This window comes from Aquila chrysaetos, chromosome 21 (genome assembly GCF_900496995.4).
Source record: "Aquila chrysaetos chrysaetos chromosome 21, bAquChr1.4, whole genome shotgun sequence".
Taxonomy (NCBI): Eukaryota; Metazoa; Chordata; class Aves; order Accipitriformes; family Accipitridae; genus Aquila; species Aquila chrysaetos.
Window position 1 is genome coordinate 2197082 of NC_044024.1, and position 24254 is coordinate 2221335.

Sequence of the window (24254 nt, forward strand, 5' to 3'; positions counted from 1 at the left end):
TCTTGTATGGAGACTCCAGGATTCTGTTAAACTAATCATTGAAAAAAGAAATAATTCTTAAAAAATTAAATACGAAAAATATTGAGTGTCTTTAAAGGAAGTTTTAAAATGTTTTACTACCCCTGACAGCTCATTTTGACAGAAACTGATTGTAATAAAGAATTATGAATCAGATAGTAGGGAAATTAAATTAAGCTGATTATTATCTTGTCAGATACACATATTAGTTGGTACGTAATATTTATTGCTTCAGACTTCCACAAAAAGATTGTTTCACTCAAGAGTTAACAAGTTTAGAATATCCTAAGCAATCCGCACAAGTTGTCGCAACAGCAAACCATCCTTTAGATTAGAAATATGTGATACTTAAGTACTTTTATTCTCCCAAATCACCCTTGTCTAGATAAGAGCTTGAAAGCAGCCTGTCTGCTGCGAGATGGTCTGGTTCTGGCTGCTTCTCATGGCAGCCAGCACCGTCGGAAGACGTTGGAAAGCTTTCCAAAGAACTGGAAAGAGCTGGGATCCCACGGCCCATTGATTTTCTATCTTGAACTGTGTATCACAGCTGATTCAGCATGACTTTCTTAATAAAGAGTAGTAAAGGTCAAGCAAGAGCCTGTAAGACTCACTTACTGCATCTTCTCCCAAGTTAAAAAGGCTCAATTGGCACTTGAAATTAGTTACAGATTGTTCGCATCGGTCTTTTCCTTTATTTGAATGGTAATGAAGAGAGCTGCTTCCGATACAAGTAAGGCCACTGACCCTTCTTGGGATTTCATTGAAAAAATATTGTTTGATGAAAAAGAAAGTACTGAGCAGTATGCTGCTGTTAGTCCAAACCAGGCCTTTGCAACAGATGAATGCTAACGCTAAAGCCAAAAAATGCAATACACTATACAGACAGAGAGAATCCTGAAACCAAAATAAATACTTCATCAAATCAAATCTCAACATGGGCAATATTTCTAATAAGAAAATGAAATTTTCTACTAAAATACATTTCCCACCAGTACACAGTGTACGTTTCCTTCTGTATAAAATAATTATCACAGGACAAAAAATAAGAACAACACGACAGCTAAAGAAACCCCAAAGGACTTAACTAAAAACTAAACAATTTAAAACAAGCCTTAAGCACAAAGTTACTCACTATCATACTCATAACAGCAGATCTCAAAGTCCCAAATTAATGCCTAAAGACCACAGAAAACCGTTTTGAAGTGCATTTAGCAAAGATGGCCAGGTGTTGACACAAATTAGCTGATGGCCCTGTGCAACACGTTTCCAGGTTGTATTTTGTGCAACAAAGCAGCTTTTAGGCACAGATCAAAGTCCCGATACAGGCACGTCCTTCTGAGACTTGACACTGCCCAGAACCAAAGGTTCCACAGGAGACAGAGTTCCTTAAACCAGCTAGTGAGGACTCTGTGAAAGTCCTCTTTCAGAATTCCAAAAAAGAGAATTTATGTAGGACCTATGCAAAAACAAAGCTTGAGGCTCCCTCTGCTGGTTCCCAAACAACAATGGAAGGGGAAAATAAAAATGGAAGGGTTTTAGCTCTGGGGAGGACAAACTCAAAACCACACCGTCTCCTGCCAGTTTTCCACATGACCCCTTGTTATATATGGCAAGGACAGAAAACCCTCTTAGATGCTTAAGCATGAGGGATACACTCCACACCAGACTAGACTAAACATTAAAAAAAAAAAAACAACCAAACTATAAAATTTTAAATAGATTGTATTTTATGTTGCTATACTTAATTACTCCCCTAAACTGTTCTCCCAAACCTTTCTGAATTTTTTACTTTCTTCTTGTCTGCATAAAGATTTTATTTTCTGATTATCTTCTCACAGGAAAATATTGATGGCATCATGACTTCTGCTTGTTTATCCATGTACTAAGCCCCACCAGCAAGCAGCCATATAACCTAGGAACACATCTGAAATAAGTTGTCTGTACAATTTTATTTACCACTTGCAGTTACATTTACAAATTGTCCCATACAAGTAAAGCAGTTTTCAAAATGAACTCTACTAGAGCTCCAAAAATTATTCTCTTCTCTACACATGTCACCAGCTTCAGAATTTATTTCTGTACACAACTGCTGATTATATTTAACAAAATTTCACTATATTTTGGCTCTGAGGATCTCCACAAAGGCAACTTGATCATTTTATCCCGTTGCAATCAAGAACGTTAAAGTTCTTGTTCTTCCTTTCCTTCCCTCTCCTTTCATCTGAAGCTCTTCATGGCTTTCAGTTTTGCAATTCAAATGAATGAAGACTAATACTACCAAACACTAGCAGTTTTAGTAACCAAGGAAAAAAATGTTGAGCAAAACCATCTTGCAACATTTCAAGCAATGTTTCACTTTAGATGTGCCTGCTCATAAGCATAAATATTGAAATAGTATCTGGTAATAAGGTTACATAAAAGTGCATACAATTTATTTAACATGAAATTAACTTCCACAAACACATACAGTCAACTTACAAGAAACACTAGCAACGTAGGAGTGAGGAGGCAGAGTTGTTCAGAAAAGAGCAAAAGTTTTGAGGAAAGCCTGAATGGAGGAAGGACGTGAAACTCAAATATTGCTCTAAGAGTAACTTTCAGTTGTAAGCATTTCCAAAAGACTTGAGAAAAATATATACATTCAAAATGTAAGTGTTAAAACTTTCTGAATGCCAGCTCTCATACACAAGTGCTTCTAAAGAGAAAAGAAATCATTTTCCCCAGGAGAGGGCAGGAGATCTATACACAGAAGTAACCGATACAAAATCCTGGCCCTGCTGAAATACGCAGCAATTCTGAGAGTGAAGTCAGCAGGGCAAAAACTCATTGTTTCAAACACGTATTTCTTCCACAAGTCAGATAAACCTGCCTACCTCTTTGCACCATAGTCCCACAGAGGAAGTCAATCAAGCCTTTATGTTTACTTGTTAATCCCTTTAAAAGAATGGTACTGGAAATCTATTCCGGTACTGGAGTGAGCAAGTTTGGGACAAAATCAGAACTATGAAACAGGCTATGTATAGCCAGTAAGATAAGCTTATTTAAAATTTACCTTGCAGCAATCTAATCAGTCTCATCTCTCTCTATTTTTAAATTCCTCCAAAGCCCCAAGGCTCACAGCAAGGCAACATACTCAGAAAATCAAATACATGGGATCTCAGAATCCCTGTCTACCCCCTCAAATAGTTTAAGAATGGCCAGGAACAGTCTAAAAGCAGCATAATCTTTAACAGCAAAATAAGCCACACAAGCTAGCTGAAGTTGTCTAATATCAAACACTGAAAACCTCAGTGCTTTGTGGTACAGGTCCATCAACAAGCAACCACAAAGTAAACTCAGATGCGGATCTATTGCACAACAGAAAGTGTTCAATCCTATCATGATATGAAGTAACTGAGGATCAAAAAAATGGAATTAAGTTCAGCAAGGCAAAGGCACACACACAAGCAGTTACCAGTTGTGGGTAACCTGGTTGCATAGATATACCATTATACAATTTGTTATATTGTTCAGAAGGAGCTAGGGAAAAAAAACCCAACATGTAGTATATAGCCCCTTTCCCAAGATGTTTTATTAATAATTTGAAAGGATTGTACCAAGACCACAGCTGTGAGTACATGTTTTTTAAACATCTTCCCATTTCTCCTATTTACAGGAGGAACATTCAAGGTGTTTAAAAGAAAGCTGCATTGAAAATAAATGTAAACAAGTGAAAAGACCACATTTTAAACATACTGGTTTAGTTTAGGCTGCCAGTATGAGAGAGACAACTCCACAACAATTTAGGTTGTTTTGTGTATCTTATTTTCCTTATCTTATTTTTACAGTAGCCTTGAATACTTCAGTATGTAATATCCTGCTAAACCTTCAAAGCGATTTGAGTAACACATTAAAAATAGAGTTTGAAACTGCTCTGAAATGTTTCACCATTTTTGCACATTTTCACTGAAAAAATCCTGCTTGACTAAAAAAGTGGTTTGTTTTTTTTTCTTATATCCAACACTGGAAAACCCACGTGATCCTGAACACCAGCAAATTAAGAACTAATTCCAAGTCTAGTGCTTCACACCTTCCCTCACCCCTACAAAGACAGAACAAAAAAAAAGAGCCCAAAAAGTCCAAAAGAGAATTTTAACATCACTATTTATCACAACACATCACAAGTAGTCTCAGCTACAGATTTCTATAACCATTTCTTTACTTTACAACTGCAGGAAGAGTTTGAAGCTACTGAAAGCAGCCAGTAGATTCTCTTACTGTGCAGAAATACAAAGGGATCACTAAAACAAACTAGCTTCTCCATACAACTGCAATATTACAAATCACGTTATTTTACGTGTAGAGAGCAACATTATACCTTAAAAAATAAAGCAGCTGTTCTTAATCCAACATAACTCCCTTTGACCGAGCTGGCCTACGCTACTCATCCACTTCTCACCCGCTGTGAGGTGCAGAGGAGGAAAAGCTGATCTAAGGGAGTGTCCCGGTTAGAGAAGACAGGGCTGGGACCTTGACTCATGAAAGGAGGACTGTGAAGATCTGAACCCGAGGGAGAGCAATGCTGTGTCTTTCATGTATGGAAGAACACTGAAGTGTGGAATATGATCACAAGACTTGTCCTTACGTATAAAAAGGTGACTAGATTAAAAGCAAAGACAGAGTAAGAAGGAATGGAGAAGAGCAGGCTTCAGTTACTTCATGTAAGGCTTCTCAGCTTGAATCTATAAAAATGGATAGCGTGAATCCCCTATTAACAGGAACTAGATGTTATGTTGATAGAATAGAGCTGTGAGTGGCATAACTGGCTGCACACCAGGATACTGAGAAGAAAGGAAAATGGAGAAGCTACAGCACTTGACGTTGAACAACGAGCAAGCTGCAACAGTCAACAGAACTGACAAAAAGTTGAAAAATATTTTTTATTCCTCCTGTACTAAAGTGATGACACTGTACAAGTTCCTAATTATATGAAAACAGCTTTTGGTAACTCATTTTTTAACTAAACCCCTAACTTCAGCACAATTACCCTAGCTTTAAAAGACTAAAAAACTCAGACTGAAGTCCACTACTTTGTTTTAACAAGCATATTTTCCATGAAGTCCACACTGCCCAATTTTGCGTGTTCCAGGAGTTTGGCTGTGTAAGAAAGTTATCTGCAACAATCATCTGAACTGACTACATCAGTTCTCCAACCATAAACAGTTTGCATAATTTAAAAAAATCACTTCATAATTCAAAATATATATCAACGACACTCTGCTTTTCTTTTAGCTAGAATGTACCAACATTACTAGCTGACTTAGAATATCAACTTGATTTTGTGAAAAAAAGCTTGCAAAAAATATATCAACTTCAAATTGTACAGAAAAAGACATTAGAGAGCAGAAATTTTTGGGTTACTTAATGTATTTTAGAAAGAGTAGCAAGCTAGGAGTGAAGTACCCTATATTACAAATATTCAAACACCTAAGCCATACTGTATACACCTTTCTAGTGCAGTGAAGGGTTAGTTACAGAAAGGGTATTCTGAAAGCATGTACAAAGAACCGCAGCTTTGTTCAACTTAAACTTGATCACGTAGGCGGGCCAGTCTCTGTGACAACTCATCCTGCAGAATTGTAAAACACAAAGAAACCACCTGTCAGTAATATGAAAATTAACTTTTGCAAAGTTCTGCAATGGTCAAGCAATCTCATGTTCAGATGATATGAAATTATCTCATGTGCAAGTCTTAACAAGATTTGCTTAAGACCTCAAGAATGGCTGTACCAGCTGAGACCAGAGTCCATACAGCTATATTATCTCCAGCAGTGGATACCTAGGAAGGAGTTTAAGAACATGGCAAGTAGAGATAGGGTTGGGTTTGTTTTTTTCTTAATATATCATCTTTGCAAGTGCAAATCAGCTCTTACAGAACTGCATCCTTATTTGGGTGCAGCCTTGACTGACCAAGGCTGGTATCCAACTGAACTGCTACAGCGAGATAGCAGTAGGTCTAACTGTTTTAGGGGGCCTAGTACAAGGTGAAACTGGACTTTTCAAAGAATGGGGAATATATGGGGCTTCCCAAAGATTGGTCAGTTAAGACAAGGCTTCCTAAAGCCTTCTCTGCAAAGATGGGATGACAGGAATAAACTGTACTTTTTCCATTCCCTCAAATATATTCCCCTAGAATGGAAAAAGCAACTCACCAAAAGATTTGTGCAACCTTGACATCAGGATCCGCTCATACACAAGAAATTCTAAGCCATTCATCTAGAGCAAATGTGGAATTCTTTGCACTAGTCCCGTAAGACCTTTCACACGTTAAAGGGAAGGAAAATAAGACCCCAAAGGCCTCGTGTATGCTATGGGAGATAGCTGGATTCATTAAATTTGGAGTAGGTAGGAGAGCCAACTGTTTGCAACTCCGTGAAATAACCATGCAAAAATACACCTCAAACAGCTAAACTTTCTGGATTTACCAAGCAGACAAATGTATTGTTAAAATTATTTTGATTGCAAGACTGTTTTAACTACACACTATTTCTTTTGGACACCTTATATCTAATTACAATTTAGCAAGTCTGTTTTGACCGAGCGAAGCATTAATTCTCACACCACTTTTCTCTAGAAAACACTGATTTCAATTGAATCTAATGTTTACCTGTTCTGCTGAGGCAACACTTGTACCAACAGAACCTGTCTGTCCTTGAGGTAGTTCCATGTTCAGATCAAGACTAATAGGAGAAAACAAAACAAAACCAAACCCAAGTCAGGCATACATGGCTAAAGGAAGAAGCACAATAATTGACAAGCAGGGGAATAGTGAGGTAGCATGAGGCCACCAGCATCCCATGAATGCTGTACTCCAGCTAGTTAGACAACTTGATCAGTAAATTTGACTCATTACCAAGAAAACAAGTCATATATTATAATTAACAATAGCTAAACGAATTCTGCTTAATCAGGACTCAGCAAGATTGCTGTTTAACAGAGGTATATCAGACATGGCATACATATGAATGACAAAAAGTTCACTCATGGAAAAAAAAAGTTTTACTAAAAAATTTGTCACAAGTATTTATCCTCAAGCCAACAGAGCGACACTTCCAACTTATGCGTCACCAAGAAGGCAAGTAAAATTCTCTGAAATAATTCAGTATATCCCCAAAGGCTTAAATATGTCATGACAACCTGTTTTGCAATGTCTAGCTTGTGAGAGCAGAACTACAGGAAGTTTTAATGTGGTAAGAGGGGAAAAAAGGAAAAGTGTGCAGAAACATGGCAAGGACTGCTAATGCTAAAGCCAATCCAAGTAAATAATAAAATGCTACCCTGACATGACAAGTGACATATGATTTTAGGCTCGTGCACAACCATCCCTGCATCCTGACATTCACAGTAGCTTTGAGTGAAAACAGAATGAAATACTGGCAACTAAACTATTACGAGAATAATGTCCACAGGTGAAAGGAAAATGGTGATTCTGCTCTGCTTCCAAGAGACACACATATAAAACAACGGTATCTGACCTTCAAGTTGACCAGGAATGGTTATTGGGACCAAGATTTATTCAAGAAATAGTCACTCAAAATTTTACCTACCCTGCTTCATCTGCCATTTCCTGTAGAAGCATATCCACTTGGTTCTAGAGTAAAGAAAACAAAATTGATCGTTGCATGTTGTAGTTTCTGACAACCTTTTCTGTTAAATCTTGAGAGAGCAGAAATTATTTTAACAAAACTGATTTAAAGGTAAATGGCTTTTACAGAACATTTTTGTGCTTAACCACCAGAGGGCCCTGTATGAACTCAAAAGTAACGTGTAGAGGAGCTCAGCCTGTTAAAATCCCATTAATTGAACTCTAGCTTCTGAAATAATGCTTCTGAAGAATTAAAACTTATCTGTAAAAAAACCCAAACATATACCTGAATATTTCAAGTGTTGCCTACTAGCTACTAAAACACTGCTTTGCACAACATGGGAAAAAGCCCATCTCCAAATAGATTTGGTTTATTGGATTTGGCTTTAGGTTTGTTTGTTTATTTTATTCACAAAGCACTATCTCCAGTAACTTTCTCTCTCTGACAAAACTTCTGTTGGAATAGCTCCTTGTGGAATAGCACAAGGGGATAGGTGCTAGGAATTTTCTTAACTATGTCAAGCACTGTTTAAAAGATTTATTTTAGTAAACACGTCCATAAATTGAAAGTAGGTAATTAACAACCTTTCTATTCCATATACTACTACTAATTTGGTGGTGACTAATGTCTTTTTGTTAATATCAGTGAGTTAGAACTATTGATTTTCTCACAGCATATCCTGCTTTGATAATTAATGCTGCAGTGTGTTCTGGTTCAGAAGTTCATTGAGAACTCATCAAAACGCTGCTTATTCAGTAAGAGGATTAAAGTTTTCAACATATAATATAAAATAAAGCCTGCTATAAGAGTGAAATAGACTGAAATACATATACATGGATCCTCTGTGCTTGTGACTGTCATTTTAAAGTCTCTTCATCACAAAGAAGCACAAAGGAAAAGTAAAAAGGCTTCAGTTGCTGCTATGTCTCAAAGTAGGCAGAAAGAAGAGAATCACACATTTCCATGCAGTTTAGACACATAATTTAAGATCACCCTTTTTAAAAAAAATGTACTATTCTTACTTGTGGTGTTGTCAGCGTAGTAGTGTTGCTCATTGTGTCTTCCATCTGTTGTGTCTGAACATCTAGTGTTTCAAACTGATGCTCAAATTTATCCATTAGTGCAGATATCTATAAAAAAAAATTGAATCAAATCAATGATCTGCAGATAATGGAACGAGAAATATATCTCAACTGGCAAAGAAAGAATCACACTACAAGGGCAAGCAGCTTCTGGAGATCAGAAGCTTGTCCCCATCCCCTCCCAGCATCAACTCTGAAGTTGATCTAACACAGTTCAAGCACATTGGTCAGGGCCCTGCCCAGGTTCCAGGATCTACCAACCTCACTGCAAAACCTTTTCTCTCGATTGGAATTTCCCTTTTCAAAACTTGTGTCCATTGCCCTTTCTGCTTTTTGGTGTGCAGCTCCAAGAAAAGTAAGACTATTTACCTTTTCCAAGTTCATGCTCTTGAGCGTGGCATCCATAGACTTAACTACCCCTGCCATCGACTTCGTTACCTGAAATGAGGTAAAGGAAATTATTACAAAGAAAGAAAAATGACCAGTTTCTTACCAAGCTCTCTTATGTCTATCCACAGAGTTTCTAAAGTATCAAATAGCAGGGCACACACGATTGCCATCTAGAACACCTTTTTTATAGCTCCTATCATTTCAAATTCTATAAATTAACTCAACCACTTGAAATATGCATTCTGAGCTGAAATTTGCTACGAACCGAGGTATATATGGCATTAACTGTTGTAGGTCTCGAGACCTGTCAAGTGTTAAGGTATATATTTGGCATACAGATCATATGGCAGAATAAACTCTCTGGCTGAAGAGCAGTACAGTAGCATACCTTAAAAAACTACCTGAGCTAAAAAAGGTTTCTGGAATCACAAGTCCTACACCATGACTTTTTGCAAAGATACTGCTCCCCTTCAAAATACATGATAATCTTAAATGTAACCAGTAAAACACACTGTATCCTTACGAGCATGAGTAATAACAGCTCACAGAAGTTACTAGCTACAAAACATAGTGGATAGCAATCTACTTTTAAAGAGCAGCTGCTGGGGCAGGGGGGATTCCAGTACCTGATTTACTGTTGGTTACATCTGAAACCAAATGAGCTGAAAAGTTTCAGTTTATAGATAGAATTAAGTCACTTCTAAGAAGAACAGAGGTCTCATCCTTGCAACAGATTTGTGAAAACAGACTTACCTTGCCCATTGTCACTGCAGTCTGAACTCTTGCTGCTACAGCATCTACCCGGGCACTCATGCGCAAGAAATTGATGGCTTGATTCTTCTGGCGGATTGCATTTTCCGCATGTATTCGTGCGACTTCCATGTTGCCCTTCTGAATTGCCTATTGAAAAAAAGAAAAGAAAAAAAAAAGGAAAAAGAAAAAGCATTTTAACCTTCCCTGCTCTTGTAAACATGATTTCTGAATAGCCTATTTCATTTTTTAAATAAGCATCAATTCATCACAATATCTTTTCTATTAAAAGATAAAATAAAACCCGCCCTCCTCCCCCAATAGTTCCCAAACTTTTTCATTATGTGAACCCCTAGCTTCTTTCCAAGGAAGGTATCTAGCATGCACTTCAAGTAGAAGGTTTTACAGAGCTATAGAAACATACTTTTCTCATTCATAAAAACATTTTCAGTATCAAGACCCCAAAAGATACAGTTGGTATGGTTGTATCTCATGGACAAAAATACAGTCAAATAAATTTAGCCTCTCTTTACTACTTCAAGGACTCAAAAACTATTTTCAAGTTCCTCTTCATAAGTTCTTTTAATACAAGATGATAAACATTAAGATTAAATATTTTTAACTTTGAGAACAACAGTCTCTAACAAAATACATACAAGACAAGCTTCTCAGGAAGCAAATGCCACAAGCTGTACAAAAGGATACACAAGAACATATCCTCACATTTATTAATAAGTATGGGAAGATTTACAGTCATGTATTTTAAATCACAAGCATCTATCATGGTATTATTAGCATGCATACCAGGAAAATGGCAAAACCACCAGATATCTTCCTGCTACAATATGTAAACAACAGACCCAAAGAGCTTGTTTCAGAGCCACTGCTTACCTTCTTAATTTTAGCTTTCTCAGCCTTTTCTTCTTTGTCGCATTTTTTTGAGTTCCTGTTGAGTTCCTTTGCAGCAAACTTCAAATTAAACAGATGTTCTGCAGCACAAGTTAAGGGCTCAAGAACAGGATCTATCCTTTCATCGTAGTATTTTGCTCTCCTGTTTGAAGTGCTACCAAACCTAGCGTATACTGTGTTTCCCCATCAGTGGTATTAAAACTTGGAAAATGTTATTTAAGTAAGCCCTTGAAATTCTCACAATAAGGAGACCTACTAAGCTGCTTTACAATTATAATGCCACTTACCATCTGAGTTCTAAAATGTGAGGCCATAAAAAGTAAGTTCAGATCCCAAACTGGCTCCATTTAACATCAAACCTACTTCAGACTGATAAACACAACAAACCAAACATCGCTGAAGAGGAACTGCAAGCCTTACTCTACCGCCTACTTTCACTTACACACCCAGAGTCCTTGACTCTCAGTGAAATGGAAGTGCAGTTTGCTGGCCTGCCTGGAACCTCCCCATCCAAAAAAAAAAAGCCACTGAGGAACAAGCCAAATTAACAGTGTAATAGCAAACTGGCTTGACTGACCATGCCCAGGTACAAACCAGGAGGCAGGGCTGCCCTTTCAAGCCACAGTATGATCTTGGGTTTAAATTGCTCATGCAGCTCCTTTACAGAGCAGCCTCCCAGCCCTGGGTCATGTGAGCGATTCTGGGGTCCCTGACAGCTCTGTCATCTGACTTTTGGGGAGAGAATACTTAAGTCAGCAAGAGAAACTTTTCTTTTTGTAAAGCTCAAGTCCTGCTTAAGCTGAAAGCTCTAAGAAGACAGTAGAACAAGCCTTCACAGTGACTTAGAATGATTGCATTAAACTGTTACTGACAAAGTATGTGCTGTAAAAATAACAATTAAAAAACCATACTCTTAAAATACTGTTGATGAAAGCTTCCAAATAATAATATCAGTCTTTCTCAAACAAAATAGAAGTACAAAGCTTTATAGGCTTCTTTCATGCCACCTTCTGATATCCCAAGAGGAAGATGCAGCAAGTACTAAGATGCTTAACAGTTAAGTGGAAGCACATAAAGCTAAACATTATAAGGTACTTGAGGCTTCTTTAATATTTCAAGTATATAAATTATTCCAGAACTGTTTGGGTTTTTTTTTCCCTCTAAAGCCCAGCCATGCATCTCAGAGCTCTGACAGCAATCTGAAGACATTAGGAAGTCTGTTGATGCATTTGTTATCCTATCCTATAAACATCACAAGCAGGCTACAAAAAGGCAACAGCTGTGCCTATACACCTAGGACATCTAGTAAGGTAGCTACCAGTAACGCTAAAATTGCTGCTTGTGTTTACATTTCTTTGCTTTAAAGCCTAGGTCACCATCTCTTTCAGCAGCAGTAAGCGTACTGCACTGAGCCACAGATTAGGTAATTTGCCAAACAGGAAAACACCTTTAAGTTGTTCATTGAACAGTACACTTCAGGTCAGAGACCAGACCAACCAGGTAAAACATGACATCACCTATTTACAGCCATTGCACTGAAACAGCATTTCAGAGCACTTTATTCTGAAATAACTTCCTCAGTTACTCACTTGGGACATTTACCTCTGACATTACAATAGCTCGCCCCGCCACCTCCACAGCCCTCCCACCCCATGATGAGCACTTACTCGCTCCTCCCTTGAAGTGCCTTTCTCAATGTGCCATAACCCGAGTGAAACCAGACTCCACCATCAACCGTGACTCACAGTCACCTGCTCCAGCACTGCTACTGGTCCCTGCCATAACAACTGGCAATGCCGAGCACTGCCAGCTCATTTAAACCACACCGAGACCTCTGTAATCTTTAAGGCTTTTTTTGCCCCAGCGCATTACGATAGTTTTATACAGCAAGGAAGTTTAAATTTGCCCACAAGGGTTTTCCCCACGTGCAACTTCTTTTCTACAGCAGGAAACAGCTGGGTTTATTCAGCTGACAGCAGCTGCTATTTGGGGGGACGGCTGACGAGTCAGCCTTACTGACATCATTCCAGTCTGTACAGAGCGCTGGATGTATGGCATGTCAGATGTCCGCGGTGCACGCTTTGCACTGCTCTACGCTGTAAATTGCTTTTTCTGCCCCAGGGGCTGGGCTGTCCCTCCGTGCACCACAGCCTTCCCACCCCAGCTGAGGTTAGCTGATCTTGCCTTGGAAAGTGAAACCGAATTTCCCATTTTCTTCTCCATCCACGCAGAGAGGACAACCCCCCAGTTTATGAAAGCGCAGCTCCTGTCCCTGTCACGCCCGTCACTCCCACCCTCCTCCTCCTCCTCCTCCTTCTCCTCCCTCAGGAGCCAGGCCTCCGTCCCCCACCGACCCCCGCGGTCAGGGAAGGGACTCCCTTCCTCCTTCCCCCTCACCCCGGGCGGAGAGGCCTCGCATCCCACCCCCGCCCCAGGGCCAGACCGGCTCTCACCTCGACCCGGCCCCCGCCGAGCCCAGGCCAGGCCGGGCCGGGCCGGGCCGGGCCCTCGCCCCCAGCCCAACCCAGGCCGCACCGCCTCACGGCGGGGCCACAAGGACAAGACCTGCGCCCCGAGGATACTCTCCATGTTGGACATGGCGGCGGCGGGCGGCTCCGCGGCGCTGGCTCCGGCCGAGCCCGGGGAGGGGACCGGGAACGGTGCGGCCGGCGCTCGTCCCCTCACCCGGTACTACCGCCACTTCCGGCTTCCGGCCACCCCGCCACGCTATACGCAGCCGCGCCGGGGCGGGGCGGGGCGTACGCGCGGAGCCGCCGCCGCCTTCCGGTCACGGGACCGGGGCGGGAGCGCGGTGGCAGTTGGTCACCTCAGGGCGGGTTATGGCCGCCTCAGGCTGAGGGGCTGTGCTCTGCGCTTCTTTCCCTCTCCTTCCCTCAGCCGGCTCGGTCAGCTGGCACCGGGGAAGGGCCGGGCTGGGTTGTGCAGCCTCTGGGCTGGACGGGCAGGGCGCTTGCTTGGCGGGGGGGGGGCTCGGGCTCGGCTGCCTGAGGGGTGAGGTGGAAGAGCCCCTCGCAGCAGCAGGCCCAGCAGTGGAGAGCACAAACGCCAAGCACAAACGCCGTGGGGTTAGAGGATGACGGGTGGGAAAGCGGTAGGACGGTGGCGTGAGGGGTTTGCTTTGGCTTTGGCGGCTGTGCGGCCGCAGCCTGGAAGCGCCAGCAGGTAGAAGTGATTTCCTGCGGCAGCAGTCTTAGCTCTTGTCTATCAATTTACAAAGAGATTAAGAACAGTAAATTTTGCTTTGTAATATTTGAGGGCTGCTTAGTGGGTATCTAGAGCAACTATGGGAGCTCGAGTGAGTTACTAGTGCATTTCAGAGAGTGAGATGTTAGCAGTCATTAAGGAAACACAAAGGATGTTAGTAACTTTTTGAGGACAGATACTGATATTAGATCTGAGGTCGAGAAAACTGTTGTATAACTTTGAACTGGTTACACGTGCATCTGCGTGATAATTCATACCGTAGGAATGTCAGAGCGAGCACGCCAAGCCACAGCAGTACCCACGTCTGGCTGGCTGTCCGGAGAGCAGTGTAAGGACAGGGCAAGCAGAGGGTGGCATTTCCCCAGGGGACTCTCCAAGCAGAAATTGGTGATGTAGGTACCTCCTGTGCCACACGTTTCTGTGCCATCCTGAATATGAGTTGTGTTCCCTGTTGAATTGCTGGAGATGTCATTTTATAAGCTCATGACAGTCTGCTTTAATAAGTGGTTAAGTCCTCCAGCAAGTTAAATTATTTTCCTGAGTCACCTTGCTGAGTCACTCTGATATCTTGAGATGCAGGTTTTTTCCTGATGTTGTATCTTTCAGGCAGAAGCTGTTAAAGTCCTGTGCTGTCTAATTATTAAAAGATCAAGAGTCTGAACCAGTAATTTTGAAAGAACTAAGGAGCGCGCTCTCTCATTTATTGTATTGTATGTTAACAACAGCATAACATGTACAGACCTCTTCTAAGACAAAGACCCCCACCCAAAGCCCTCCTCTCCAAAAAAGAAAGAACAAAATGACAGCAGCGTTCATCATATCTAATAAACTGTTTGACACCCAGAAAAGAATGAAAAAATAAGATCTTCTGTCTTTGAATTTGCTGCAAGATAGAACATAATTATAGGAACAGAACTTCCAAAAATAAAGTTCACAAGCATATCGTTAGCTGAAGGGCTTTTTTCACCCTTCAAATCACTTTAAGAGATTTCTGATTGCCTCCAGCTTTTAATTAAATAACTATTTTTATCAGGATGAAGTAAAATGAATACTTTTAGTAGGAAGTTATACATCCTAGTTAGATATAAAATACAGGTTATATGTTTTAAGATGCAATTTTTTTTTCGTTGCCTTCTTTCGATAAATAGGGCTAGAGTCTCACCTGCTGGCATTCCAAACAACGTCAGCCATTTACAGCAACTGAGGAGTTGGGCTCTAATCTTTTATGATACTAAAAGACCTCTTGAGTCAATCATTTATTAACTTTCAGCTAAGCATAAAGCAAATCTCCATGTCTGTCACTGTCCCAGAAGAACGCTGGGGTAGTTAATAATCCTCTCAGTACCATTCCCAGAAGCAGAGCTGCCATCACTACTGTTTGACTCGCATCTCGTCTGGCAGTGGCAATTGGGAAAAAATCAGCTGTCTGGTGATTGAAAGTGATAGAGTCTTGACATCCCACATCTGAGAAGTGTCATAAGCTTAATTTCTGATAACATTTGACTTATTCAAAACTGACAGCTACTCAATCTAAAAGCTAAAAGTATTGTTATTCCTACTGAACATGTTCTGCTCCCTAAGTTCAAACTCTAACTTTTTCATGGTCAGACTTTGCTTGCTACAGAGTAAATGTAACAATGGTTCTCAGAGTTAAACGCACCATATTTTAGAGGAGTATAGCTTGCAGTTAGACTTAGGCCAAGATCCTTTTCTCTTCAAGACCTGGTCTTCCATGGCAGGTTTTAGGTTTCATTCATCATTAAATTTAGATGAAATAAACTATTAGACTAGGGCTTTTTTTCTTTAACAAATCTTTCTAGCTAACATAACTAGATTAATCCCGCTAAAACCTGAAGAACATTCTTGCTGGTTTATTGACTGATTCACTTTGAGTGCCATTAGCCGTCAGAATAGGGAAGGGATGGCATTTTTCAAATGGAATGTATAAAACTCTATAGTGTACAAATAGTCCTTTTTACTGCAAAGTCATCTGTTTGTTACACAAATAGATATTAAGACTCTGATTTTTCTTCCGAAGTGAGTGTAGTCTTTCAATGTCTTAAGGCTGGTAATTGGAAGCTGTTAGAAGCGGTGAAAATTGGACAATGCTAAGAAGGTTGCTCTTCACTGCTTCCGTCAGAGGAGGCTTTCTTCAGATACCAGAATGCTTTGGAAAAAATGCTGATTTATTACTTCATAGCTAGCTAAGCTTTCAAACATGAAATCACATTTTTTCTTCATGAGAATGAACTTATCTCTCAGTCCTAAACACGGGTATCTGTATTCTTCCTGAACAGGGTGTTCAGAAAAGGTATTGGAACAGGAAATTTAATCCTGCTTTATGATAATTCAAGTCTGTATTTATTTATTAGGATCAATCTGTATGCCTTTTAAATTCTTGACATAGTGAATAAGATTTCTTAGATATGCCTAGGAGCATTATTTAGCTGTTGCTTTTTATCGGAAGACAGCAGGAATAAATCACTTCCTTCATTTTGTTACTTCTGAAAAGACCATATAAAAACAATTATAAATGAAAACCTTTCATTCCTGGAGTTGGGGCCAGAACACGAAGTTTGAGATTGGGTCGAGGAGTCCAGAGGACTTCCCTGACTTACTTTCGTACGTGATGGTGGGAGCTTCTGGGTGGGCAGCGGAGGAGTGATGGCCCCGCAGGCTGGGCACGGGCACAGCAGCGCCAGGAAAGGCAGCTCACTTGCTGCATTTTCAGTGTTGTGTTCTGCTGAAGCATCTCAGCCAAAGCCCTGCCAGTAAAGTGATGTATCTGAACTGACAGCTTCTTCATTTACCCCCACTGTGCGAAATTCATATATGAATAGCTTGTAGATACGGTAATAATGTAGGAGTACTTATAGCAAATGAACTGTAATAAGTGTGGCAGAAGACACTTCTGAGCAAAGCTAGTAACAGTAATTATTCTAGCTTGTGTCTCGGGAGTCTGAATTCATAATGATAAAGATTGCTGAATCCTGACTGTAAAAGCTTTAAATACCTACCGGTGACAGACATGCGGTGACTAGCAGCTGCACTGCTCTTGTGTTTTTAACAGGAGAGGTCTATGTAAAGTACCTTTTCAGGAGATGGGAAAAGATGCAATTATGGTGTATGACTTTCAGGATCTCATCCACTTTGGTAGATAAGTCTCAGTATCACAAGTTCACAGAAGCAGGTATTATTGTCTATGGTTTTAAAACCAAATCTGTGAAGAGATGTAGCAGAGATTTAACATGTTTAATAGAGACCTAACTGTGAGCAGACTGCTCCTGCATGAACAGTCCTACTGAAATCAACCTCCTAGAAGCCTGCACAATAATTCTCATGAGTAATAGTTACTTAAATGAATAAGGTTTTCCAGGGTCAGAAACAGACACTAGATCATTGAATATCCACATTTTTTTCTATAATATTACTGGAACTCATTAATTAGGATGTGATTTGGAGGTGGCAGCAACATTAGATAGGAACTATTAGAGTGATCATCTCCTTTGAAAAAAAAAGATTCATTTCAGTGATGTCAAAGAGAAGTAAGACTGACCTAATTATCCACAACAATGCTAGAGAACAAAGCAGCAAAAACTGCTCAGAAATAGGAGCATACAATGCTTTACCTCAATCAAACCTGAAAAAGTATAAATCAGATTCACACAGCTGACACAGGAGGGAGCCAACTAGGCTACAACCTCTTCAGCGCTGCTCAGGACATAAAGCTAACAGAGCCAAATTCCAACTTAAATCCCTCTTCCCTTTCAACTGCTGAAAAAATACCCTTCTGGTGATGGGCTCCTCCTTGTCTTTCCCATTTTCTCGAGAATACAAACCTGCAAAGCTGAGCAATTACAAACAAACGCATGGCAACTGCTTTCCTCTCTTTTCTCTTACGTCATTCGCAGCAGCAGACATAGCTTGGACACTGTTTCATATCCTTCGTCTAACAACCTGCATGGGCATTAGAAGGAAAAACAAAGGCAGGAGGGAGAGGACTTTATGGATGCCCCCAAGAAATCAGTCTGTTTGCCTCTGACTTCACTGCTAGCTTCTCCTATTAAAGAGCCAGAGGAAATTTAGAAAGATACAATCAAGCTGTGAAATCCTTGCAGGTTGAAAAACATGTTAGTACCGTGACATCACCAATAGAGAAGATATTCTTTAAAAGCTGGGTGTTAGTGCAAGTGAAATTTAACATCACAAAGTTCAGAAGGCTGGCCAGTTGAACAGTTTGAAGAATAAGCTTAACCAGGTATCACACCTATAAAGAATGGCAAATTATTGCTTTCTAATTTTAAAGTAGTAAATGTCTAGAGAAAGTAGCCTAATTTTTTTTTTTTTTGACTCGCACTATCATTTATTCATTTTTTTGGAAAAAACCTTTAAATGGCTGGAAGATTGTAAATGAAATATTGCCAATGAAGCTCAATCATTGCCATGGCAACATTGTGGTTGCGGTTGTGTCACAAGAAAAATAGATTTTATTGCTTTGCAATTACTTGGTCGGCTATATGTCAGTATAGAGTATGTGAAGTACTAGAATTTCTGTTGACTCAATGGGAGATGCATTTCACCCCAAGCATCACGCTGTTTAAGTAGAGTTATGCTAGAGTACAGCATTTAACTGCAGAAGGGAACGCTTTAGGTGGTCTCCACTCTTTCATCCACCTATTATTTTTGATCTTATCTGCAGATGGTGTCGCTTATTCTCTACAGAGTCCTGTTGCTTTTAAGAAGATTAAACTGCAGAGAAGATTTTAAGGATTATTGACCTGTTTATTATCAAATCCTATCAGTGTTGCAGTGATTAAGAGACAAGCAGCATTACTAGGGAAATATATTTTATTGTTTTTTTCCTGACATACATCACTGAGTTTTCATGAGTAAAAAAACCACAAAGAAATTTGGAAGAAACACATTACCCAGCATTTGTCTTCAGCAACCTAAGTTAAATATTTTGTCTACTGTTGGATGCAGATGTAGAGACATACCAAGATGTTAGCAGAGATTGCAATGGCACTTATGTATTTTATATATTTGTAAACATTTTCATTATAACAACATACTGAAGGTACATTAAAATATATAAATTGCATATTCTCTGCATGCTTTCATTTGAAATTTACTATTTCACGGAGAAGGAATAAATATTGCAGGACAAATTATATCAACTGAGACTTCTTAAGATGCTGATCTTGCAGCTTGGGGGAATCTGCAGATACACAGTCGGGTGCCGTTGCCAGGAGCGTGGGGATAATTCTGATCTCCGTTCCACCTGCACGTTCCTGCAGGGAATTGCGCATGGAAGAGGCAGAGTTTGAACCATTTTGGTTCTCCGCTTTAAAGGTCCAAGTGCAGGGACTGATGCAAGGGGAGCACAACTCTTCACTGCATAGGAAGACAGGGAGACTTCTTCCCCGGTTCTTGCAAGCAGCTGCTACCTCCTCTCCCCTCCTCCCTGGCTCACATGGAGGGAACCTCATCCTCTTTCAGTCTACTTTGACGGATACATTTTCCTCAGCAAAAATGGGACAACTTCTGTTTCTCCTCGCACTGCTGTCAACCAAAGGTCATTCTGTCGCTGCCATTGCAGTTGGAGTTGTTTGCACAAAAGCTACAGCACTGGGAATCTGCTTCTGAATTTATTTTTTTTTTTAATTAATTGGGGGTCCAAGTAAAAACCCAGTGCTTAGAAGACAGTAAGGACTCTTTGTCGTAGCAGGATAGCAGTGTGGTGCTGCTTATCCAGATTAAAAGGTTGGAAGGGGACTGGAAAAAGCCAGTATGTCTTAAATGCCCAGTCTTCCTTGAAAGATCCAGTGAAAGCAAACTCCTTCAATTGTATTACCACTTTGATTTGATTTACTCCCTTGGCACAGCCAGCTTGCACTGCAGAGTGCTGCAAGAAGACTCATAGCTTCTCTTCCATCCTCTTAGCAGCATCCCTGATGCCAGGAATACAACGACAGCCAGCCCCCGAGAGCACCGCACGTGGAAGGCAGCGGGGGACCCTCCTTGCGAGACTTCTCCCTGCTGGTGTCTGGAAAGCTGTAATACTGTCACAGGTGTGGAAGGGAAATGGCCCTACTTTGGCAAGTTTCCCCGCAACATAAATGCCTTGTACGTAACATACCTAAACAGAATACCTGTGCTGTGCAGCTGGGTTGCCTTTGGGCTTTTCCATTTCAGCTCCATTTTAGTAACTCTTCAGCTGGCCAGAAGCTGTATTTTGGGGGCAGAATGAGACGTCACTTAGGTTAAGTCAGTGCTAAGACCCTCCAGCCTGTCTCATCTAGAAAAAAGGAACAGTGATAATTTTGACATTTGAGTCACTGTTATTTGGCATCTGAATGACCTTCTCTTTGAGATGAATAAAGCTGTTGACTAATCTCTGAACTATCAGTACAGACCTTCTGCCTCTGTAAAATGAGGAGGAGTTTGCTGTATCCTGTGTTTTTGAAATATGAAAATGCAGTTGTTGGTTTTTTCCAGCCAATAAAATTGTAAACAAAAGGGTTTACCTTACTTGAGACGAATCATAGATTTCCAGTACTGAGTGCTTACTTCTCATTAGGCTGAAATCACCTTGCACAGCCACTATTTCTGAATGCTTTCCTCCTGCTTTTTGCATTTGAATTCTTGATATGTCCATTTTAGAGCCTCAGCCATTTTGTACTGTGAGTTACCAACTCTCAATTCTCAAACCTCTTCCAAAAGAAGCAATTTAAAGTCTACCTCCTGCTTCCTCCCCTTCCCTTCCCTCCTACACAATCTCCATCTCATCTTTGATGCAGCAAACATTTATTTTTCCTTAAATTTTATTGAGTTGTGAATTATATGTTGCTCCCTCCATAGCACTTTTGAGAAATAAAACTGACAAACTAAGCTGCACAAGAGGATGAGCTAGAAAAGAAGTGAACTGAAAATATGAAAAAAAAATTATTAAATGAGTGCTGAAAAACTACAGTAGAATTCAATTTCCAGACACGACGCAGGTGTATGGATTTGGCGTTTTAATGCATACACTTACAGGTGGTGATGGCTTTTAGGACAGGAGTGAGGCAGTGAGGCTTAAAACATTCGTTACATAAACAAAATTCTCCCTCTCTGTCCATGGTGTTTCAGCTCAATCTTTCTCTTCCTCTTATTCTTCCTTTGCCCCTTTTCTGTCTCTTTTTCCCCTTTCCTATGTGCTTTAACATGCAGGTATAGACCAATATAGTAGCTGTCACAGGTTGGTTGTTTATAATGAGCTCGTAATGCAGTGTGTTACAAATAGTTAGCATTTGTTTGATGCCTTTCGGCTAAGCCTACAGAAATAGGTGTTACTCTTCATGTTTTGTAAGAGGAAACAAAGGCACATTTTATTTTCATGATACCTGAGGTCCCATATTGCATAAACCTCCCAAACATTGGCTCTTGCTATAAAATAGCTCATTTCTAAAATGCATTCAAAACCAAATACAACTTTACCACTAGGTATAAAGTACATAAGCACAGCTTGCTTTTTATTCTCCTGATGATCAAATACTGTAATTTCAACATAGTAATAATTCTTTTGACTCAATTAAATTCTCACCATATGTAATGGTTGCAAGACCAAGCCAAATGAGCTCATGTGCGTTCGTTTGTGAACTGTGACGCCAGGAGTGCGTTGCAGTGAGGATCAATTTTAATCACAATAATTGATCTGTACCCTTAGTCAGTCCTAATGTCAGTCACGCGTGATGTGCAAAAGAAAGTAACCGTTAAAAAGAAATTCAGGGGATAGAACGTTAGAACAAGTAAATCCAGGTACGATACAAACACTACTGAGAACTTTAAAAGTAATGCTGTGGAGAACACTGTTGTAATTAAAATGCAGTTTTCTTAGCAGATGCCAAGTAAAAGCAATACAAGGATTTGACTCACATTGTGTTGAAAGTCTACATATAGCAGAAAGAAATTAAAGTGATAAAGACATTAGGTAATGTGGGATATTCGCTAGCCAATGCATTTGTACATCTCTGAAGCAAAAGCAGCTGGCTACAGAAGGCTGAATGATGTTAGCCGTTGGGGTGAGCCAGGCAGCTTGGCCTCCTCGGTCTTTTCTGGTGGAGGAACACTGGCACAGGAACGTGCACGCGTTGCCCACTGTCTACTTTGCTCTTCTACCTGCAGCAATATTCATTACAGCAGATGGACTCTGAAACAGTGAGAATTACTGATGGCCCGAAACGTTGGTGACACACCAGATTTCCATTGCAAATGGTCGGCAGCTGCAGTGAGTCAAGTTCAAAGAGTTAACGACAGTGCAATTAGTCCTGGTTGAGTGTGGAGAGATGATGGCAAAATATAGGTCTGCCCACTTTCTATACTTGGGTAAATGCAGATGTTCTGACTATAGGGGACCATGTACCTGTGGATGTAAAAAGGCTTGTTAATCCAGGCAATTTTTTGCACCACACGCTGTGTGATTATAAATCACAAAATAAGCGTTTCCATGATTCAATACAATCGCTAGTAGTACAAGGCAACAACAGGAGACAATGAGGTTGCTACTGATGGTGACTTAATATGAATGTTGCTTCGTTCAGTACTGAAGTACTGGTTCTTCTTTCACAGAGATACTTCCGTATTATTTTGACTTAAAAGATGCCACTGAAACTGGACAAAACTAAGAGTTTCTGTTCCACAGAAAATTCACCAAAAATTGTTCTCATTTAGAGTGAATACTGGAAACTGTGAAACTTTCTATGGAAAGGAGCGTCCAACAATTCATGTTTTAGAAAAAGCTCATTTTCTGTTATCTTTTTTATTTTTATAAATAAATCTTTATATATATATATATATGTATTTCAAAAACTCCTCTTAGTCATATTTCATGCTCTTAAAACATTGTAGACTTTCTTGTTGAGGGAAACACAACACCAAAAGCAACCTGAAGAAGGAAAGTGCCCGCAGCCACCTGGCTTCCCTTTTGCATGCTCTGATGAAGAGAGAGGAAGGGCGATGCTGTAACTTGGAGAGGAGGCAGCACTGTATGCCCTGTACAACTGGGCTATTCTGGATGACGCTCAAGAGGAGAAAGAAACTTAGGCGGAGAGGTGCAGAGAGGTGTTCTGTCTTGGCCTTTTCTGCGCCAGCTGAAGTAAAGAGTGGAAGGATGCAGAATGGAAAATAACAAAGTCGGGAACAGGAGAACTTTCTGTGCTTTGTGAGTCAAATTGGTCATGCAGCAGAGTTTTATTTTGTCACAGCTGGTATTAATTTAATAACAAGCTGCATAAATTTAATCAGGAGACCCTGGAGTACATAGCATCAGTGCTAAGCAAACAAATAACTCCCCAAATCCCTGGATTGCTATGTAGTAGTTCTTCTAGAAGACCAGAGTGCTGTTGACAGACCTGGTGACCACAAACAGCTTTTCTTTTATGTGACACGCTGTAAATAACTGCACATCTTGATCCATAATTCACACACAACCAAACTGTATTTTTGTGGCTGAAGAACAAATTACAAAATTACAATTGGGAGACTCTACAGATGTCAAGATTTCGTGCACGTAAGAATTTAGTCCTTCAAGCCTGCAAAAATCGCTGGTAGTAGACCCAGGCTGATGATTGCTCAGATACTTTTCCCTTTGGGATATGCCCAGCAGCCCTTGTGGGAGCCTCTGTGGGGTGTGCAATCTCCGGCTTTTCCTGAGAAATCCACCTCCTCCTTGGGGCACTGTTCATTGGCGTGAAGCGATGTATAGCCAAGGATCAACACTGAAAAACAGAATTTATCTACTCATACTGCCCAGCTTGTGCTTTTACAGATAAGTTTATATACGATATCTTTAACGCTGGGCTAGAGGCAGCAGCAAATGAGTGCTTGGACTATTGATGTCCAGTGATTTCCTATCACTTCAATAATTCATACAGGTGACATGAGGATGGGCGATAACACAGTATGGGGAACATGCTTATGGTAGACGCTAAGGCAGCACTTCGTGTTACTGGTTCAGAGGTGCCTGGTGTCCCTTCCCGACACCCTTCTGTGCCAGCTTCTCCCTCTTTCTCCTTCTGGCTCTCCTTTGAAGTGTCACCCTCTCCTTCAAAGTTTCATGGAAAGAAAACTCCTTCCAATATGGGCATTATTTATATGAAGTAGCAGAGGGATTTCTCCTGTCTCTTTGGAGAACAAGAAGGAAAACAGGAATGTAAAACCTTTGTAACTGGATATACTGTTTGGGTATTCAGACCTAACCTGCCAGGATCTGAAA

The 24254-nt window shown here is 40.4% G+C and overlaps 2 protein-coding genes across 2 annotated transcripts in view; one reads left to right on the forward strand and one right to left on the reverse strand.

Annotated features, from left to right (window-relative positions):
- Nucleotides 1-1948: 1948 nt before the first annotated feature.
- CHMP1B (charged multivesicular body protein 1B) lies at nucleotides 1949-13498 on the reverse strand. Its single transcript, XM_029996928.2, has 8 exons — nucleotides 13357-13498; nucleotides 10757-10854; nucleotides 9869-10015; nucleotides 9095-9163; nucleotides 8666-8773; nucleotides 7605-7648; nucleotides 6665-6737; nucleotides 1949-5626 (listed from the first exon to the last, which is right to left on the reverse strand). Exons 1-8 carry the CDS (start codon nucleotides 13370-13372, stop codon nucleotides 5582-5584), a joined length of 600 nt encoding a protein of 199 aa, XP_029852788.1. The 5' UTR covers nucleotides 13373-13498; the 3' UTR covers nucleotides 1949-5581.
- An 86-nt stretch (nucleotides 13499-13584) lies between these two features.
- The window catches only part of TENT5D (terminal nucleotidyltransferase 5D), a 41496-nt gene continuing 30826 nt past the window's right edge, over nucleotides 13585-24254 (forward strand). Inside the window, exons 1-2 of the mRNA XM_029996926.2 lie at nucleotides 13585-14391; nucleotides 19946-20070. The gene's annotated coding sequence lies outside the window, so the exon portion shown is untranslated. The remainder of the gene's footprint in view (nucleotides 14392-19945; nucleotides 20071-24254) is intronic.

Coding starts and splice junctions, on each gene's coding strand:
- CHMP1B (XM_029996928.2), bottom strand. Junction 7,649..8,665: donor CTACGCTGACAACACCACAA/GTAAGAATAGTA, acceptor TCTTTACTCTAG/AACCAAGTGGATATGCTTCT. Junction 5,627..6,664: donor GTGTTGCCTCAGCAGAACAG/GTAAACATTAGA, acceptor ACAATTCTGCAG/GATGAGTTGTCACAGAGACT.